Source organism: Antennarius striatus, chromosome 13, assembly GCF_040054535.1.
Source record: "Antennarius striatus isolate MH-2024 chromosome 13, ASM4005453v1, whole genome shotgun sequence".
Taxonomy (NCBI): domain Eukaryota; kingdom Metazoa; phylum Chordata; class Actinopteri; order Lophiiformes; family Antennariidae; genus Antennarius; species Antennarius striatus.
Window position 1 is genome coordinate 9,161,939 of NC_090788.1, and position 19,215 is coordinate 9,181,153.

The 19,215-nt window shown below is 41.7% G+C and overlaps 1 protein-coding gene across 1 annotated transcript; it reads left to right on the forward strand.

The window, feature by feature from the left end:
- The first annotated feature begins 164 nt into the window (after window positions 1–164).
- Window positions 165–19,070, forward strand: pld2 (phospholipase D2). The gene is made up of 24 exons (XM_068331469.1): window positions 165–376; window positions 7,844–7,997; window positions 8,121–8,248; window positions 8,596–8,738; window positions 9,089–9,182; window positions 9,379–9,444; window positions 9,524–9,582; window positions 9,684–9,929; window positions 10,013–10,156; window positions 10,250–10,333; window positions 10,460–10,538; window positions 10,661–10,771; window positions 10,849–11,040; window positions 11,192–11,339; window positions 11,745–11,863; window positions 12,060–12,173; window positions 13,605–13,709; window positions 14,004–14,092; window positions 14,292–14,405; window positions 14,616–14,662; window positions 14,945–15,079; window positions 15,752–15,905; window positions 16,201–16,315; window positions 16,415–19,070. The coding sequence occupies exons 2-24, from the start codon at window positions 7,865–7,867 to the stop codon at window positions 16,637–16,639; spliced, it is 2,844 nt and encodes a 947-aa protein (XP_068187570.1). The 5' UTR covers window positions 165–376; window positions 7,844–7,864; the 3' UTR covers window positions 16,640–19,070.
- The last annotated feature ends 145 nt before the right edge of the window (window positions 19,071–19,215 follow it).

Consider the following 19,215-nt stretch of genomic DNA (forward strand, 5'->3'; position numbering starts at 1 on the left):
CATGAATGGTCTTTGTGTGTTTCCATCTGTTCTCAACACAGTTGCACAAACGTGGAAAATCGTTGCACTCTCTCTATTTCAGCTACATTTAGTTACAATTATGAATAAAAATACGAAAAATACATGCTAAAGCAGGACCTGCCCTTTTTCAAGAGTTTTTTTTTTCTCCTTTTTTTTTTTTTTTTTGTTGTTGTCCCGCTGGACAAGTGGGAGGGGCTTAGAGTGTCCATCACCTCCCGGGAACACCGGTGAACACCAGTGTGAGACAGTGGTGCTGGAAATGCGATAAAACACTTCCGTTAGCTTGAATTAATTGTCTTCGTGTCTCATGTGGAATAGCTGTATGTGTTGAACCGAGGTGGTGTCCGAGCTGAGGGTAAGTTGTATGCTTTAATGTCCTCTATGGTCCGATTATTACTGTCACCTTCCCCTGGCGACACGACTGACGTAGTTTGGTGAATTATTGTAATTGAAGAATCAGTGTAGGCGGAAAAACAAATCACACCTTTCAGGATATACAACCTCCACAACCAGAGTAAATTGATATGTGGACTTCTAACAACAAGACCTACTTACAATGGAGTGCCTTAAACTGTGTCGTCGAGTCAGCGACGTTGTTGTAGTCGAGCAGGAATTTAAGACGCATTTAAATTATGGCTGCTTGTCAGATGTTTCATTCTGGTGCCAAATGCCTGTCTGAGTCTTTAGAGACTCCCAGTACATTTTTTAAAATAAAAGAATAACTTTCACGTAGTCATTATAACACAGCTTGTTAAGTAATTAGTTATTAATTATCAATGAACAGGTTAGGTCAGATTCAGATAGATCTAAAGTAAGTGTTGCCATGGTACTCTAAATCGGATTTGTGATTGTTAGACATATGGAAATAACCTTTCACGCAACAAGAAAAGCACACCATTTAGTACACAACTCTAAATTCCTCCTGGTAGTTTTTTTTTTTTCCCTCTTCCCATGGGCTCACCACCTGTGGGAGGGGCCATAGGGGTCGGGTGCATTGTGAGCTGGGCGGTGGCCGAAGGCAGGGACCTTGGCGATCCGATCCCCGGCTACAGAAGCTGGCTCTTGGGACGTGGAATGTCACCTCTCTGGCAGGGAAGGAGCCTGAGCTGGTGTGTGAGGTTGAGAAGTTCCGACTAGATATAGTCGGGCTCACCTCCACACACAGTTTGGGCTCTGGTACCAGTCCTCTCCAGAGGGGTTGGACTCTCTTCCACTCTGGAGTTGCCCATGGTGAGAGACGCCGAGCAGGTGTGGGTATACTTGTAGCCCCCCGGCTTGGTGCCTATACATTGGGGTTCACCCCGGTGGACGAGAGGGTAGCCTCCCTCCGCCTTCGGGTGGGGGGCCGGGTCCTGACTGTTGTTTGTGCGTATGCACCAAACAGCAGTTCAGAGTATCCACCCTTTTTGGAGTCCTTGGAGGGGGTGCTGGAGAGCGCTCCCACTGGGGACTCCATCGTTCTGCTGGGGGACTTCAATGCTCACGTGGGCAATGACAGTGAGACCTGGAAGGGTGTGATTGGGAGGAACGGCCCCCCCGATCAGAACCCGAGCGGTGTTCAGTTGTTGGACTTCTGTGCTTGTCACGGACTGTCCATAACGAACACCATGTTCAGACATAAGGGTGTCCATATGTGCACTTGGCACCAGGACACCCTAGGCCGCAGTTCGATGATCGACTTTGTGGTCGTGTCATCGGACTTGCGGCCGCATGTCTTGGACACTCGGGTGAAGAGAGGGGCGGAGCTGTCAACCGATCACCACCTGGTGGTGTGTTGGCTCCGATGGTGGGGGAAGATGCCGGTCCGACCTGGCAGACCCAAACGTATTGTGAGGGTCTGCTGGGAACGCCTGGCGGAATCCCCTGTCAGAAGGAGTTTCAACTCCCACCTCCGGCAGAACTTCACTCACGTTCCGGGGGAGGCGGGGGACATTGAGTCTGAGTGGACCATGTTCCGCGCCTCCATTGTCGAGGCGGCCGACCGCAGCTGCGGCCGTAAGGTGGTCGGTGCCTGTCGTGGCGGCAACCCCAGAACCCGTTGGTGGACATCAGCGGTAAGGGATGCCGTCAAGCTGAAGAAGGAGTCCTATCGGGCCTTTTTGGCCTGTGGGACTCCTGAAGCAGCTGATAGGTACCGGCAGGCCAAGCGGAATGCGGCTTTGGTGGTTGCTGAGGCAAAAACCCGGGCGTGGGAGGAGTTCGGTGAGGCCTTGGAGGACGACTTCAAGACGGCTTCGAAGAGATTCTGGTCCACCATCAGGCGTCTCGGGAGGGGGAAGCAGTGCAGCATCCACACTGTATATAGTGGGGATGGGGAGCTGCTGACCTCAACTCGGGACGTTGTGACTCGGTGGGGAGAATACTTCGAAGACCTCCTCAATCCCGCAGACACGCCTTCCCATGAGGAAGCAGAGTCTGGGTTCTCTGAGGCGGGCTCTCCTATCTCTGGGGTTGAGGTCACCGAGGTAGTTAAAAAGCTCCTCGGCGGCAGGGCCCCGGGGGTGGATGAGATCCGCCCGGAGTTCCTAAAGGCTCTGGATGTTGTGGGGCTGTCCTGGTTGACACGCCTCTGCAACATCGCGTGGACTTCGGGGACAGTGCCTCTGGATTGGCAGACTGGGGTGGTGGTCCCCCTTTTTAAGAAGGGGGACAGGAGGGTGTGCTCCAACTACAGGGGCATCACACTCCTCAGCCTCCCTGGTAAGGTCTATTCAGGGGTTCTGGAGAGGAGGGTCCGTCGGGAAGTCGAATCTCGGATTCAGGAGGAGCAGTGTGGTTTTCGTCCTGGCCGTGGAACAGTGGACCAGCTCTACACCCTCCGCAGGGTCCTTGAGGGGGCATGGGAGTTCGCCCAACCAGTCTATATGTGTTTTGTGGACTTGGAGAAGGCGTTCGACCGTGTTCCTCGGGGGGTTCTGTGGGGGGTGCTTCGGGAGTATGGGGTACCGGACCCCTTGATAAGGGCTGTTCGGTCCCTGTACGACCAATGTCAGAGTTTGGTCCGCGTTGCCGGCAATAAGTCGGATTCGTTTCCAGTGAGGGTTGGACTCCGCCAAGGCTGCCCTTTGTCACCGATTCTGTTCATAACTTTTATGGACAGAATTTCTAGGCGCAGCCAAGGCGTTGAGGGTGTCCGGTTTGGTGGCCTCAGTATTCCGTCTCTGCTTTTTGCAGACGACGTGGTGCTGTTGGCTTCATCAAGCCGTGATCTCCAACTCTCACTGGAACGGTTCGCAGCCGAGTGTGAAGCGGTTGGGATGAGAATCAGCACCTCCAAATCTGAGACCATGGTCCTCAGTCGGAAAAGGGTGGAGTGCCCTCTCCAGGTTGGGGATGAGATCCTGCCCCAAGTGGAGGAGTTCAAGTATCTTGGGGTCTCGTTCACGAGTGAGGGTACAATGGAACGGGAGATCGACAGGCGGATCGGTGCAGCGTCTGCAGTGATGCGGACTCTGTATCGGTCTGTCGTGGTGAAGAAGGAGCTGAGCCGAAAGGCAAAGCTCTCGATTTACCGGTCGATCTACGTTCCTACCCTCACCTATGGTCACGAGCTATGGGTCGTGACCGAAAGAACGAGATCCCGGATACAAGCGGCCGAAATGAGTTTCCTCCGTAGGGTGTCCGGACTCTCCCTTAGAGATAGGGTGAGGAGTTCGGCCATCCGGGAGGGACTCAGAGTCGAGCCGCTGCTCCTCCGCATCGAGAGGAGCCAGATGAGGTGGCTCGGGCATCTGGTTAGGATGCCTCCTGGACGCCTCCCTGGTGAGGTGTTCCGGGCACGTCCTACCGGGAGGAGGCCCCGGGGACGACCCAGGACACGCTGGAGAGACTATGTCTCCCGGCTGGCCTGGGAACGCCTTGGGATTCTCCCGGAGGAGCTGGATGAAGTGGCTAGGGAGAGGGAAGTCTGGGCTTCCCTGCTTAAGCTGCTGCCCCCGCGACCCGACCCCGGATAAGCGGAAGAGAATGGATGGATGGATGGATAGTTTTTTTGTGTAATTCTGCTAACAGCCAGACTGACACCATTGAAAACACAAACTCCTGGTCAGAGGTCACCAAAGTTTTCTTAAAAGAGGAACTGGACCACGCTGGAGTAACTTCTATTCACTGGGGGTCTCTTGTGAAAGTTTGGCGTCTGTGTGATGAGGAATTCAGGGATAGCTGTAGAGTAAAGTTCATTTTTAACCTCGGTGTCGTGTGTTTTCATTGGATTACTCCATAGGAGTTTCAATCATCCAGCACCACCAACAGCCACAATACTAATTAGTTTATTTAGTTGAATATTGTTTTGACACTATACTCCTAAAAAAAAAAAAAAGTGGAAGAGAACTTTAATTGTGTGCTTTAGTTTACGACATTATGTGTCTGCGGTCTACTCACTTGTTCCACTGGTGTTTCCTCAATGAAGTATTTTCAGAAGCAACTCATCAGAAGCTTTTGTGTCACTTGGGGCTGATCTTAGTGTCCAGAAGTGACTCAAAATTCAGGTCTCCTAACAGCTTAATATTGATGATTTTTAAATGCAACCTACATGTATGTTAACTTACAGCAACAAGCTTGGCAAAAATGTTGGAATAGAGTGATAAACCAATATCAAAACTTATATACTCCGTTTACATCAAGTGTAATGATCCCACCTTGGGAGACAGTAGCCTTTAGCTTGTACAGAACAGGCGAGGTCGTTTGCAGGTCGTAAAGAAATTTTATTTAATTACATCCCGCGAAGCAGTGATGTATTGTAATTGTCAGTGTTTGTTTGTCCGTCCGTCGGTCCGCTAACATCGCACAACCGTTGAAGATTGAAAAATGAAAGAAAAATCACATTACTTGGGCGGCAAAGGGGATGAAAATGAGATGATGACCATGACCTTGGGAAAAGTAGGTTAAGGTCAAATGTCAACTTTTGTACATTTTTTCGCACATATCTCAGGACTCAGATAAAATACAAAGAAGAAACAAAAGGCTTTATTTTCAGGGAGGCAAGGGGATGGAAATTAGATCCCAACCTTGATCTTGAAAAACTAGGTCAAGGTAAAATTTTCACTTTTATACCTTTTGGGGTACACATCTCTGAAACCTGATGAGATATACTCACAAAACAAAAACCAACATTTTCAGGAACAGGTAAATGTTCAGCATCAATGTACATCTTCTTATTTAGTAAAATTTATGTGCAGTTCATTCCTTGTTTGCTGTTTTGGGAAAAGGGAAAAAACCAATTTTGTACATTTCTACAAATTTTGCATTGATCAAGCACATTGTAGACTTTCAAGGTTTTTTTTCAAATAATGAAGTTTAAACATCTCTCTGAAGGTTTTTAGTAAAAACTATTTTAGGAGTTAAATTTCACTGTTGTTTGATTTGAGTGTGGTTTCATGGAGCTCTTCTGTTATCATACTAACATAATTTGTATGACCTAACTCGAACCAAGATATAATTGCCCATAAATCCATTGTTATCATAACATGTCCTTATAGTTATTATCAATCAATCAATCAACTTTTATATATAGTGCTTAATCACATCTGAAGACATTTCAAAGCGCTTTACAGATAGAAAGCCAACAATGCCCTCCAGAGCATTATCTACAAGGCATGTCTAGAAGTAGCCAATCTAAATTTTACTGTGACTGCAATAAAGATATTTAAACAGTAGCCTACCAGGTTGTCATGTCCTACAGACACAGAAGGGCTTCATCCCAATTATTTAACTTCATGAGAGTTTGCAGGTAAAACATGAAGAAATGTCACAAAAAGTGTGTGTTTAGCTAAAACCTTGTCAGTTGACAAAAAAGTTATCACAACAATTAGTAAAACATTTTAAAGAAGAAACACGATGCCGACTGTCAGTCTTAAACTCACAAGACTCTGTGCCCGTCCTCCTCCTCTCATCCTCTTGCTTTACCAAAGCATTTTCCAGCCCAACCGGCTGGATTGTTCCACCTGTTTCTGTTATCTGTCACCAGCCGCAACAAATTCATGTGCATAACTATAGACAAGATAACTGAGCTTCCCACAATTCACAAACCTAAACAAAAAAGTTGTAATGCACATTCCAACATCGATGGTTCAGGATGTCTCACACCCACTCATCCAGCACCTCCCTCTTGTGCCTCGGGGCTCTGGCACAGGGCTATGAAGTGAAGCTTTGGAAAAGCCTGATTCCTGTGGCTATAGCCACCTGAAACAGCAGGCCCTGACACCAGACCTGAGTGTGCTCTGCTCTCTGTCATGATGCTTTGTTTGTCACCATCATGTATTTACTAGTGTGTCCCGGCTCTCACTAACCAAGAGGATTTGGGCCACATGAAGATTGTTTTTTAGAAATTTATAGCCAGAAGCCTAAATAATTGTGTTTCTGAAGCACGTTAACATGGAATAGAAATGGAAAATGGAAAATACCCTGCAGATACAGTCTCAGTCCATGTTCATGTCACATTAAATCAGTGCTTCTCAATTACAGTATTTTTTGTTGCAACCCCTAGCAGGATGAAAACAATTTGCGGCCCCCTACTCTCCGCCACAACTATCAATAATATCAATTGTCTTTAAAGCTGTTAAGTATATCGCTGCATAACCTTGTATTCTTATTAACATTAGAGAAAACAAAAAAATAATATAGTTCAATTTAAAAAACAAAGAACAATTTTATTAACGTTATTTTTTAGTATGTGACAGGACATCAATTTGCCTGATATAAATAAAACCTTGCTGTGAACATTTTTGACCAACTTATTGCACAATTTGATACTGAAAAATAAAATCAATAAATAATAAATAATTCCAATTCAGTTCAGCAACATTAACTGAGGAGCACAATATATAAAACACCTTAACTTACAAACAAAAAACGAATAAAACAAGTTGTGGTGATTTTTTTTTTTTAAATCAAATTGAGGAAGTCAGCAGTAATGAGTTCGTTTAGGCAGTGCACAGCTTTTCAATGCGAGGTTTGAACTCTCAGCTCCTGCTCAATGTTTCAGCTCTCCTGCTATTGTGTGGGTTTATTTTCACTGAGCAGTTTGGTACGCCACTTTATATGATGCTAACAGAGCTCGCTGGTTTACTGAAGTAGCATTCACAAAGCAGGATGATTGCTGGCAATATTCAGCATATTTTTAAAAAAACTCCAGTGGCTTGTCAGCGTGATTGGGGTGTAATGTCTTTAAGTGGCATCTTAACTTATTTGGCTTCATGCTGTCCGCTGCCAGCATTTTTAGACACAGTAAACACACCGGTCTCTCCTCATCTCCCATTGTAGTCACAGTGAAGCCCAGCGCCACAGACACTTCTTCGTAGTTCCTTGAGCCGATACTCCCTGCGCACACCTGACAATGAGAGCGCCACTACTAACTACTGTAGTGGATGTGCAATTACACTTAATTCTTGTACAAAAAAAAAAGCATGCTCCCCAGGGTCACACGCGCCGCCCTGGCATCACACTGCACCCCCTAGGGGGGCGTGCCCCACTATTTGAGAAGAGCAGCATTAGATGATCATTTCTTCAACTCTGTTGTATTCATGTTAGAATGACCATATCTCACTTACTAAAAATGATTATCATTGACATCCAAGTTGCTTCGGAAGTCATGAACATTAGAATCCCTCCTATTGCAAGCTTACTGACCCCGTGAATTAAATGCTATAGGTCCAAGATGGGTTTGAGGCTCCACCAACGAAAAAAGTGATGCCCTCTGCCCCAGCCCTGGATCTGCTCATGATGCCACTGCAGTAAACATTGCATTTGTGGTGTAGTGCGCAAATCTTAATATTAAACATGAGTGGCATCTGTATTTATTTCTTGTTTGTTTGCTCTATGGAAGCTGACACTTGCAGTAACAGCTATGGCCAGTTCAGAGGATGTGATCGAGCCGGAGGCTCAACGCTCATTTGCCCAAAACCTGGACCAAAGACGTTTTTTGCATGACCTCCACAATCTGAGTCCAGATGAGATAGATGGCCTCATGTCCAGCAGCGGTAAGATAAAGTCCCTGTTATAAAAGCATTGATCTTCATGTATGACCTGTCTACTGAAGCTCTGATGGCTATATATAAAATCATGCTTATCATCTTGAAATATTCTTATCATCCAAATCACAGAGGGTCGTCCTTTCCTTGTGGTACACCATCTTCCTGAACTGAAGGAGAAGGGAGTACCTTACTTGATGCCTGGTACCCCTATTACATGCAGGGTGGACAACACAGAGAAATACACTACTCGCTCCAAGGTTCGTGTTTTTCTTTTAATATATAAGACAGCTTTGAAAATGTATTTTTGGAAGGTATTAAAACGATTCATATATTCATAGACAGATTCAAATGGCAATTTTAGTTCAAAATTATTCAAAATGCAGTTATTTCTACAATTTGGACAACACATCATGATTTTTAATATCTGATTTCAAATTAATTTTCAAGCCTCGCTAAAACACCAATGTTGACGAGTCTGTAATGATTTTATATGAATTCCTTTAATAACAAGATCGCTGAGAGAAAAATTAAGTTAACAATAAATTTAAAAATCATCACATGTAAATAAGCTTACATGTTCATTATTTCCATGTTGCCCCTCAAGGTCCGTGTGGGTACACTGTACACAGTGCAACTAACACATGGCCACTTCCACTGGACGGTAAAGAGGAAGTACAAGCACTTCCAGGAGCTGCATCGAGACCTCTACAAACACAGGATGATGCGTCACTTGCTGCCTCTGGGAAGGTTGGTGTACCAGTAATTGAGAAAGTAAAGCCTAACAAGACAAACCTAAATTCTTTGGTCAAAATTAAAAGTTCAAGGTCACTACTACCTAAAAAATGTATTTAGGAATAAATCTCTTTTTAATCTTTTAAATGTTTTCAGTCCACTTAGAGGTCACTTGTGCCGATACTGTACTTTAGGTATTTGCCAGTGCACCATATGATGAAATTATTTATTAGCTACAACATACTATGAGTCTCGACAGACTTGGATGCATTCTGCAAATTGACTGGTGCAGTGAGGGGAACAACCACAAGTCAATAATTGTACAGTAGATGCCAGTATTTTCAATTTTTTTATTTAAATTAAAGGTTTGCAAAAGACAGACAGCAGCTGAGAGCCATGTCAGAGGAAATGCCCAGCCTACATGGGACCGAGCGAACCAGAAGGACCTCCAGCAAAATGGTATGAAAAATAATACAGTATATTCTGTACATAGATAATAATGAATCCAGTGTATGCTTTGATGCCTGAGTCCTTAATCAGGTTGACCAATACATTAGTTATACATACTCAGATTTCAGTAATATTCCAAGTAAATGTTGTAAATACTGACATTTTAATGTATTTTGTGTTTGATATTTAAACACTTTGTTTGCAGAAATACCTTGAGGAATACATGAATGGTCTGCTGGAAAACGTGTTCTGCAAAAATGATCACAGCATGGTAATAGCTTTAAAACACAGACACATAAATGTGGGTGACGGGTAATGTGATGACATTTTCTCATTTACTTTTCTTTCAGCTGGAGTTCCTGTCTGTTGGTGCTCTCTCTTTTGTCACTGATCTTGGACCCAAAGGCCTGTAAGCAGTCTCTTTGAGTGTGTGAGATACAGGGGAAAGAAGTGTTAATGACAAAGTGCACAATGGAGATTTATTGTGGGACATGTGTCATTTTTTCTCAGGGAGGGACCCATCTTCAAGAGGTCAGGAGGTCATCGTATCCAAGGGCTAAACTGCTTTGGTCATCATCAGTTTTGTTTCCGCTGGTCACGGCGTTGGCTGGTGGTGAAAGACTCCTTCCTGATGTATATGAACCGAGACAATGGAAGAATCAACTTTGTGCTGCTGTTTGACCCAGAGTTCAAAGTGAAAGTGGGCCGTGCTTACACTGACACGAGATACGGTGTTTGCTTTGAGAACTTCACTCGGTATGTTCCATGGTCTAAGTACACATTTATACTTTGGGGTTATGTTCTGGTGAGGCATGTGTGGCCTGTTTGTCTTTGTTCAGGAGTCTGGTCATCAAATGCAGCAGCTACAGACAGGCTCATTGGTGGAGCCATGAAATCAACCGGCTGGCAGACACCTGTGATTTTCTCAAAGTGCAACGCTTCCAGGGATTCGCGCCGCCACGAGAGAACACACTCACCAAATGGTCAGACATGCAGTCTGTCTAAGGTTGACAACATTCTGTCTCCAGATTTCATTTCCAGTTGCTAAACTGGAATACTTCACGTTTTTTTTTAAGGTATGTGAACGGAAGTGGCTACTTTGCAGACCTTGCTGACGCTCTTGAACAAGCCCAAGAAGAAATCTTCATCACAGACTGGTGGTATGTTTGATTTGTTGATGAGACTTTTGGTCTGACGCATAAAGTGTCACTGCATTGATATATTTTAGCTATATATAAGCTGGTTTTATTGTGAGCAATATAAAAATTAATGTTCCTGTCTCCCAGGCTCAGCCCTGAAGTGTTCCTAAAGAGACCAGCAACTGATAACTACTGGCGCCTGGATGAAATACTCAAACGCAAAGCTGTAACCACTCTCTCTAGCTCATTCTTATGTTTCATACAATTTAAATAAATTAAAAACAAAAAAATTTCTACGCTACTCAGTTCTTCAACAGCTATCACCTTCCTTTGAACCTCCCCCTGCAGGAACAAGGAGTCAAAGTGTGCATTCTGCTGTACAAGGAAGTGGAGCTCGCACTCGGCATTAATAGCGAGCACAGCAAGAAGACTCTTATGAATATGCATCCAAACATAAAGGTCGGTCACAATTCCATATGTTTTTAAAGTTTGGCCACAGCTCCACAACTGACAGAATTATTTTCTCGTTTCTTTAGGTCATGCGACATCCTGACCACGTGTCATCGGTGGTGTTCCTGTGGGCTCACCATGAAAAGATGGTGGCCATCGATCAAACAGTAGCCTTTGTGGGGGGGATTGACCTGGCGTTTGGGAGGTGGGATACTAGCCAGTACCGACTCACTGACCTGGGTTTGACAGGGATGACCAATGGGCCAAAAGAAGATGATGTGAGAATACATTGAATCCTCTATCTATTTGGCTATCTATCTGTCTGTCTCTATGTCTGTCTGTCTGTATGCTTTTTAAACGTATGAATTAAGAATATGTCTACACTCCATTGTTTGTGTCAGCTAACAGATATTTCTCTGTCTTAACCAGAATGATGGTGCGGCCGATGGCCCAAAGCAAACTGAAAAGGTTAAGCAAGCAGAGCTTGATCTGACTGGCAACACTAAACTGTGGATTGGAAAAGATTACAGCAACTTTATCAGGAAGGACTGGGTCGAATTGGACAAACCATTTGACGGTATGATATTTAAATCTCTCCCAGTCATATACAAACATGCACCCAAAGTTTCTTGCTGAGGTACACCTCCTTCCAGTTCACTGACTTTAGAGGTCCAGATTAATAATATAAAATATGAATGTTTTAAGGCTAAGCTATCCAACAGTAAGGTAATCAAAATGAGCCCCATTGACGAATACACAAATCTATCAATAACTAACATTTTTGAGTTATTATTACCTTTCTGTAACCGGAAAAGCATCCAGAGCATTCTCTGCCTTTCGCCTATAGTCAGCAGGGATAGGCTCCAGCGTAACCCGTGACCCGTAAAGTTGAAGAAGTGGCTGTGGACGAGACAATTATGGTCATCTTGTCTCTAAGAAAATGGTACCTTTCTTAAGCAAAGGGTTGCTTTATTTTTTTCAGATAACATTGACCGCCATCAAGTTCCTCGCATGCCATGGCGTGATCTGTCTGCAGCTGTTCATGGCAGTGCTGCTAGGGATGTTGCCCGCCACTTCATCCAACGCTGGAACTTCACTAAGGTCACAATCAAGTCATATGTTCTGTTTTTTTAAAGCTACCTGGATTTGCTTTTCCACAATTTGGTCTGATTGTCATAGTGTTGTAAACATCATTTTACAAGCAGGTACATAAGTGCTCAGCTTTACAAGGACATCTGTTGGACACTTCACAAAGATAGGTTAAAATTTTGTCTTTCATTTGTTTTATCTTTTCTAGATTTTCAAAATCAAGTACAAAGACGAGTTCTACCCTTACCTTCTCCCCAAGTCTCACTGTACTGCAGACCCGCCCTTTTTCACTGTAATGGGGTCCAGGAAGGCCAAAGTGCAGGTACTAAAACACACGCCTTCAGCAACGACCAAGCTGTTTTCTATGCACCTTTATAAAATATTTGGTTGAAGATAAAACAGAAAAAAAAATGAAGAAAATCAACTCACAGTTAGCTACTAATGGAAAAACATGTAGAAATATTTGCTGCATGAAACAAATGAGAACAATATAAAAAAATGTCCATGAAAAGCTATGAAGGACTTGAAACCCTTGCAAAATGTATTTATTTTCAATAATATCTATGAGAGTTCTGCATGATTGGAGAGGTTTTTGTGTCAGACATAGTTCAGAGGTTATGTTGTCATGTTACTGTTTTAAGTTTCACTGTCTGTCTTGTGATAACAAAGTGATTGCTTTTCACCTTGTATTTTCACCTGTACACAGATACAACATTTCCTTATACTCATGCTGTTCCTGTGCGTGCATGAAGTGAAATTTTCTTTCTGTTCCCCGTGGGTGACAGCTGTGCTGGAGAACAGTGACTAGTTTTGAAAACACGCTCACCAAACATTGAAGAGAATGCCAGGCTTTGCACTAGAACAGGCCAGAAACCTGTTCTGCATAGAAAATCAACCCTTTACCTAAATGATTACAATGAGGAACACAACATTTTTAGATTTGTAAATTTTCAACTGAAATCATGCTGCTACTCTTAACTATAATAATTTAGATGAATAAATGAAGTTAAATTACCTTAAAGTAAGAAGATTGAAGGCTTCGTTGTTTGACTCCAAATCAGATCAGCAGGAAATTAGTTTTGGGTTGTTTTGCTACACAGAGACGCTGCTCTGGCTTTGTGAAGTTTGTATGTTGAAGTTTGAAATTAAGTACTTTAAGACATTTTATCACAATGACAGATGGTGAAACCAGACAAATGTCTGAAAAGAAATCACTTCCAAAATGTTTATCCTGTTTAACAAAGCAAAAGAAAAAAATCCACTGCCCAAAATAGGAAGGTGGAACAATTATTTGTAAGACTCTTCATGCGAAATATGAACCATTCTTTTTCAACAATAAATACTGTAGCTTGTTAATGTTCAAACAGGGAGTGTTGAATAACAAAAGGTTATGCGTGGCTGTATTTGTGGATGATGGGTGGTGGCCAGTAACCTTAGCCCATGGTCCCTGTAGAGTAGCAGCTTTCCATGCAAGGTATTGTGAATCCCTTATTTAGGTTTCAGGGCGCGAAGTCTTCTCAAGTCAAGCTGTGTGTTTTTTTTTTCAGTGTCCCTGAAAGAAATGTAGAAGCTAACTTAGGTTACAAAAAATAAAAACAACAGTCTCAAGTTTCTTTTTTTATGCGCATACACCAACACTGTCACCATGTCAATTTGACTATTGCTCGTATAAATGTTTGGTATTATTAGCAATAAATTGCAACAAACGCTTGTAATAAATTTTTGTCATTAAAATAAAATCCTGTTATTTCAGGTGCTTCGCTCTGCTGATCGTTGGTCTACTGGAACCTGTGAGAGCTCGATTCATAATGCCTACGTCCATGTCATCAAGAACAGTGAACACTTCATCTACATAGAGGTAATTCATAAAAGCCTGACTGGTTATTACCCAGTATGCACTTCACATACAGGCAAAATTATAGCTGTCTAATTTCTGATTTCGAAATCATTTTGGATTGTTCAAGTCCTAATGTGTTGCTCATGATAACGTGGCAAAGTTAAAAGGTATAAACTTTCATGATGACCTTGAATATTTTTAATCAACACCTGAGCCTGAACCCAAAAACAGCTCATCTGCTCTTTGCCAGCTTCCTACCAATCTGTCTCAGCCCCTCACATGCAGCGCCACCATCTGTCTTCTCTCTGCCCTCAGAACCAGTTCTTCATCAGCTGTGCAGATGGGAAGAATGTCCATAATGGGATTGGCGATGCAATTGTGGAGCGAATATTACGTGCACACAAGTCTGTTTTGATTTCACTAGCTGGATTTCAATTAATAATTGTTTGTTTGTTTTTTACAGAACTGCTTAAAAAGCCTTTCAGGAAATCTTGATTTGCCTTAATGTTATTTGGTCTTTTTTTTTTCTTTTCAGAGTAACCGTAAATTAGAGATAAGAATTATAGGGAATGTTTCAAATCATATGTTGCCGCCCCGTTGCAGAGAGCAGAAGAAGTACAGAGTGTTTGTGGTGATTCCTCTACTGCCAGGATTCGAGGGAGACATCACTGCTGGAGGCGGAAACGCCATCCAGGCTATTCTCCACTTCACATACAGGTAATAACCTCATTAACATTATGCACTCAGCCCAAAGCAGTACTTCAGACAACCACAGGAAAACACAATTAAATGAAAACACAATTTCAATGAATGAAATGAAGTGATGAAGTTCAGACATACTGTGTCTTATAATTAGGGTTTGTACTCTGCTTCATATTTTATTGTTATACCACTGTTTCATACATTTAATGGATTTTAATGTCCCAGGACTTTGTGCAGAGGAGAGCACTCCATCCTGCACAGACTCAAAGACAGTGAGTTCTCAGCATCTGGTTTCATTTAAATAAAAAATACCACCTGACATCACAAAATATCTCCTGTTTCTTTTCTAACATTTGTCTTTGTTTCTCCTTGTCTTGCACCTTTAATCTGAAGCCACTTGTTTTAGGTATCCAGCCTTTACTTTCATCCTTTACTTCATCTTCATTTTACATTCATTTTCAAAAGTTAGAGAGTCTCTGTGAGTCTCTACATAAATCTTTCAATATTTTTGTGTTGTGTCTTGTGAATATGGTGATATCGGTTTGTTCTCGCAGTTGAAGATCGATGGAATGACTACATCACATTCTGTGGCCTGAGAACACATTCCCAGCTCTCCCAGTCACACGTCACCGAGCTCATCTATGTTCACAGCAAGGCCCTCATTGCTGATGACCGCTGCTATCTCATTGGTGAGACACCTGCAGCTTTAAAATGACTGATTTCATCAGCTAAGCTCAGTCATTGCTGTCTGCTCTCCTGATGAAATGCTTCACAGGAGTATTGACTTCTGCTGCAATATTTAAAGTGCATCCAGGTCAAATTAATATCAATGTGAAATTGAACAAAATGAATCTTCGAGAGGATGGCATTTAAGTGTAAGCTCTTCAAATTAAGGGGAAGGAAGATGAAAAGGTAAAGCACAGAATACAATAGGACTATTTAAAAGCTGCAAACAGTAGTTTTGTACTTTGAGTATTACCTCAAAGTCCTAATCCTTAAGATTTTTGTGGAAAAGTACAAGTTATTTACAGTAAATGATCCCTACATGTTTTATCATTTACTTTGAGGTATTCATAGTAAACACAATATGTTTTTGACCAAATTAGCTAAGACAGCAATTGTTTATCAATGATGCAATCAGGACTGAACCCCAAAAAATAAATGTCAAATCCTGAGTTCTACTTTAGTACTAAACCTACTGAGTTGGATAGAGCCTGGTAGACATCATTAATTGTGAAAAATAATTTGCTTGTTCATTTAATTTTGAAGGTTGGTACATGTGCTGAATGCTGATTTGACATGGGTGATGCTTCTGAAATAAAACATTTCGAATGGCTCTACTTTCCTAAAATGTGTTCTAGGATCAGCCAATATCAATGACCGCAGCATGCTGGGCAGTAGAGACAGTGAGATGGCAGTGTTTGTGGAGGATGAAGAACGGGTGCTGTCAGTCATGGGAGGAGAGGACTACCAGGCAGGACCCCTCACGCTAGCTTTGCGCAAAGAGTGTTTCAGGTTAGAACGAACGAGGCAATCCTGAAATGACATTCTGTTCATGTGAGACCATGAAGGCTATAACTACGTTTTGATATGATACAAATTTTATTTAGTGTTGGCTAATAAACACAAAGAAGAACAAAATGAGACTTTACCATATATTTCATGCTTTACCAGAAAATCACCTAAGATACACATGTAAATATTTAATATGCATTTAAAAAAATTAATAGTCCTCTGCATTAATATAACTTAATATTGTCTGAAAGCCCTCTGCTCCGAACGTTTGATCACTACAAACTTTTGCTTCCAGTGTTCTTGTCGGAGCTTCTTCAAACCCCAGTATCAATGTTGATGATCCAATCAGCACTGAGTTCTTTGAGGCCTGGAATGCAACTGCTAGGCAGAATGCCATCATTTATGACAAGGTATAATTTTTATCATCTTCCTTCTCCTTTTTCTTCTTTTGTCAATTTGTCTTTGTCTTGTTATTATTAGTATTATTATTTCTTGCTGTCATTGTGCAGGTTTTCAAATGTCTGCCCCACAACTCTGTTCGCAACAAGATAGACCTGAAGGATTACTCTGGCCAGGAGCGCCTCTGCAATACAGATCCTGAGCAGGCCCAAGAGGAGCTGAAGGCTGTCCAAGGGCTCGTGGTCCACTTCCCCCTCAAGTTCCTACGCAATGAGAACCTGCTGCCTCCACTGGCCACTAAGGAAGGGATGGCTCCTGTAGGACTGTGGACATAACCACAGCTCAGCCTAAATTATACCACAACATAACAACAAAAGGCCTGATGCGACAAATATGCCTCGCTGTAGTTTCACTTCAATTCAGCAAACTCCATTCAAGTAGTGTAAACACTGTTTGGTCAGCTGTGAGGAATCAACATCACTTTATCTTCTTTTTAAAAAAAAAAGATTTATATATCGTCTTCTTGACTGACCAATGGTTGGTCTAAATGATACCACTGAAATGTAAATTTGATCTTTTAGAAGAATAGATGAATTTAAGCAGGACAGTTTATTCACATAGGCAGCATCTGCCAAACAAACTGATTGTATGAATGCATAAGAATTGCAGGGTTACATGAGAAAACTGTCATCACATGATGCGGGAACATAGTGTACAGTTACTGGTGCAGCGTTGTTAGGTGGGTGGGTGTCTCGCTCTCTTTCTGTCCCTCTCTATGTCTGCCTCTCATTCTCACTCTTCTTCTCTTCCTCAGAGGCTTCACCTCTCTCTCTGCAGTGCCAGCAAATCTGTCAGAACATTTGTGGTTGTTATGGTGACGGATATAAAGAGATGACTGGATCGTAGCTGAAATAAAGAATGGACGTAGCAGAAAAGGGAGAGAATTGATGAGAAGGCTCACTCACCAAATCAGGTTGCCATGATGGAAAATAGAAGGTACCATGTTGAAAGAGGACTGAAAATATATGCAGAAGCCATTTTAGTTCTATTTGATAAATGATCTGCTGTGAAAACTGAAGGAGTGAAAAGAAAGAAAATAATCAGTGTCAATGTGAATTACTTTAAATTGTTCCTTTTACAAGTGAATTCCCACTTTTGCCACGTTGACGGTGGTAAAAAACAGCATTTACACACTATCTGATGTTTGATTTAAAGGATTTTAGTTTATAGTTTTGGTCTTAAAACAGAGAGAATTTTAGTTCCATAGTGTAAATTCAAATATATTATTATCCTGAAGCCAGTTAATTCCTTTCACCTATCGGTGCAGAACTGATTTACCACTACTGAGCACATCTTAGATCGGACAGTCATGGAGCATTGGTGTTAACTATAGACAGACAACACTGACAGTATCATGCTGTAACTCAACCAATATAATAGTTGGTACTGCATCCTTCAGAAAAACCAAAGTACCCAAGACATAGATGACAGAAAACTGGTGAGAGGAAGTAAGGACACTATGCAACCTGAGAAGTCATTCAAATATTGTATTTGAATGTCTGCAGATTTCTCACAAGGCACAATTGCACCATTTCTCTGCACATTTGTAATGGACCTTTAATATCCCCTTGCTTTAAGAAAGCAAAGTATGAAATAATTAAAGCTTGTGAAGGATACTTAAACTTTCATATTCTCCACTTTTATGTGGTGTTTGAATTTGTTTTAGTAAAAACAGAAATACCTGTACTCCCAATATATTTTAAGACATGCATGATTGATGTAATTGGTTTTACCTGTAGTCAGTTCATGCTACAGAAAAACCACTGTATACTTGATCACCCTATGAGAACGCCAGTTAAGCTGTTCAGACCTCAGTGAGCTTTTTCAAACATTGCCCACAAGCGACACTGCTGAGGTAATATCAGTGCAAGCTGTTAATGTAACAGACAGGTCCCACAAGAACAATGACTACATGTCCACAGAACACTATGGACATGTTTAAAATGGTGCATCAATGGCTTCAGGACAAAAGTCTGATCCCTTGCACACTGAAAGCCTTGGATCGTGTCATTGTTTCATTGTTTTAGATAAGTGTTTGTTTTGTTATAAGAAGTGACCTAAAACTGTTTATCTGGAGTTTTACTTTTGTTAGACTAACCAGCATTACCACTACTACTACTAAACTACTACTGTTGTGTATATTGTACAAATATAAAATGATCTCTAACAGTCTTTTATCAAAATATATTAATACATATCTGTAGATCCTAAACTTTGATTTTTGATGTAAAAGTTACTGACACTCGGGGTTGAGAGATAAATACTCCTATTCCCCTTTTAACAGTTATGAATAACTATAGTTTAGGGTTTATTAGTTGTTTCTTCAATAACTTTGTTTTTTTTATTTGAAAATTTACTTTTATATTCATTAATACTGTTGTTGTATACAAGAATACAGTATATTTTTACTTTTGATAACCAGATAAGTATAAAACGATTAGAAAATTGGAATGTATTTTATAAATCGTCAATATTTTCATAGTTTTATTCATAAAATAGACAATAGTCTGTGTTTTAATCAAAAATATTTCTTCCACACACTGCAAGAGAAAAGCACTGTACTCGATGATGAGGTTAATATCCTGAGTAGATCATGTCTATATTTCAGCGATGTCCACGGTGGAAACAGAGTGGGCATGAAAAGACAATTCAGAGGAAATTGTATTGTTTCTGAAATGTGAAATAAAAATAAACGAATGAATTTCCCCTGCTATTGCCATGTAATTGTGTCAGGTTTCTGTTTGCATACAACAATGTTCTCTTGAGCTCGGACAACAACTTTAGGAATATATCAACATAATGATGACAACTGCTGTGATTTATTCGAGATTGTTTGGGCCCAATAGGAAAA

What these genes read in the sequence shown, in the direction of transcription:
- pld2 (XM_068331469.1), top strand. Translation starts at nt 7,865, where the DNA reads ATGGCCAGTTCAGAGGATGTGATCGAGCCGGAGGCTCAACGCTCATTT. An exon ending in CCAGGAAGGCCAAAGTGCAG is followed by an intron (nt 12,174 to 13,604) that starts GTACTAAAACAC and finishes CTGTTATTTCAG; the next exon opens with GTGCTTCGCTCTGCTGATCG. An exon ending in TGACCGCTGCTATCTCATTG is followed by an intron (nt 15,080 to 15,751) that starts GTGAGACACCTG and finishes AATGTGTTCTAG; the next exon opens with GATCAGCCAATATCAATGAC.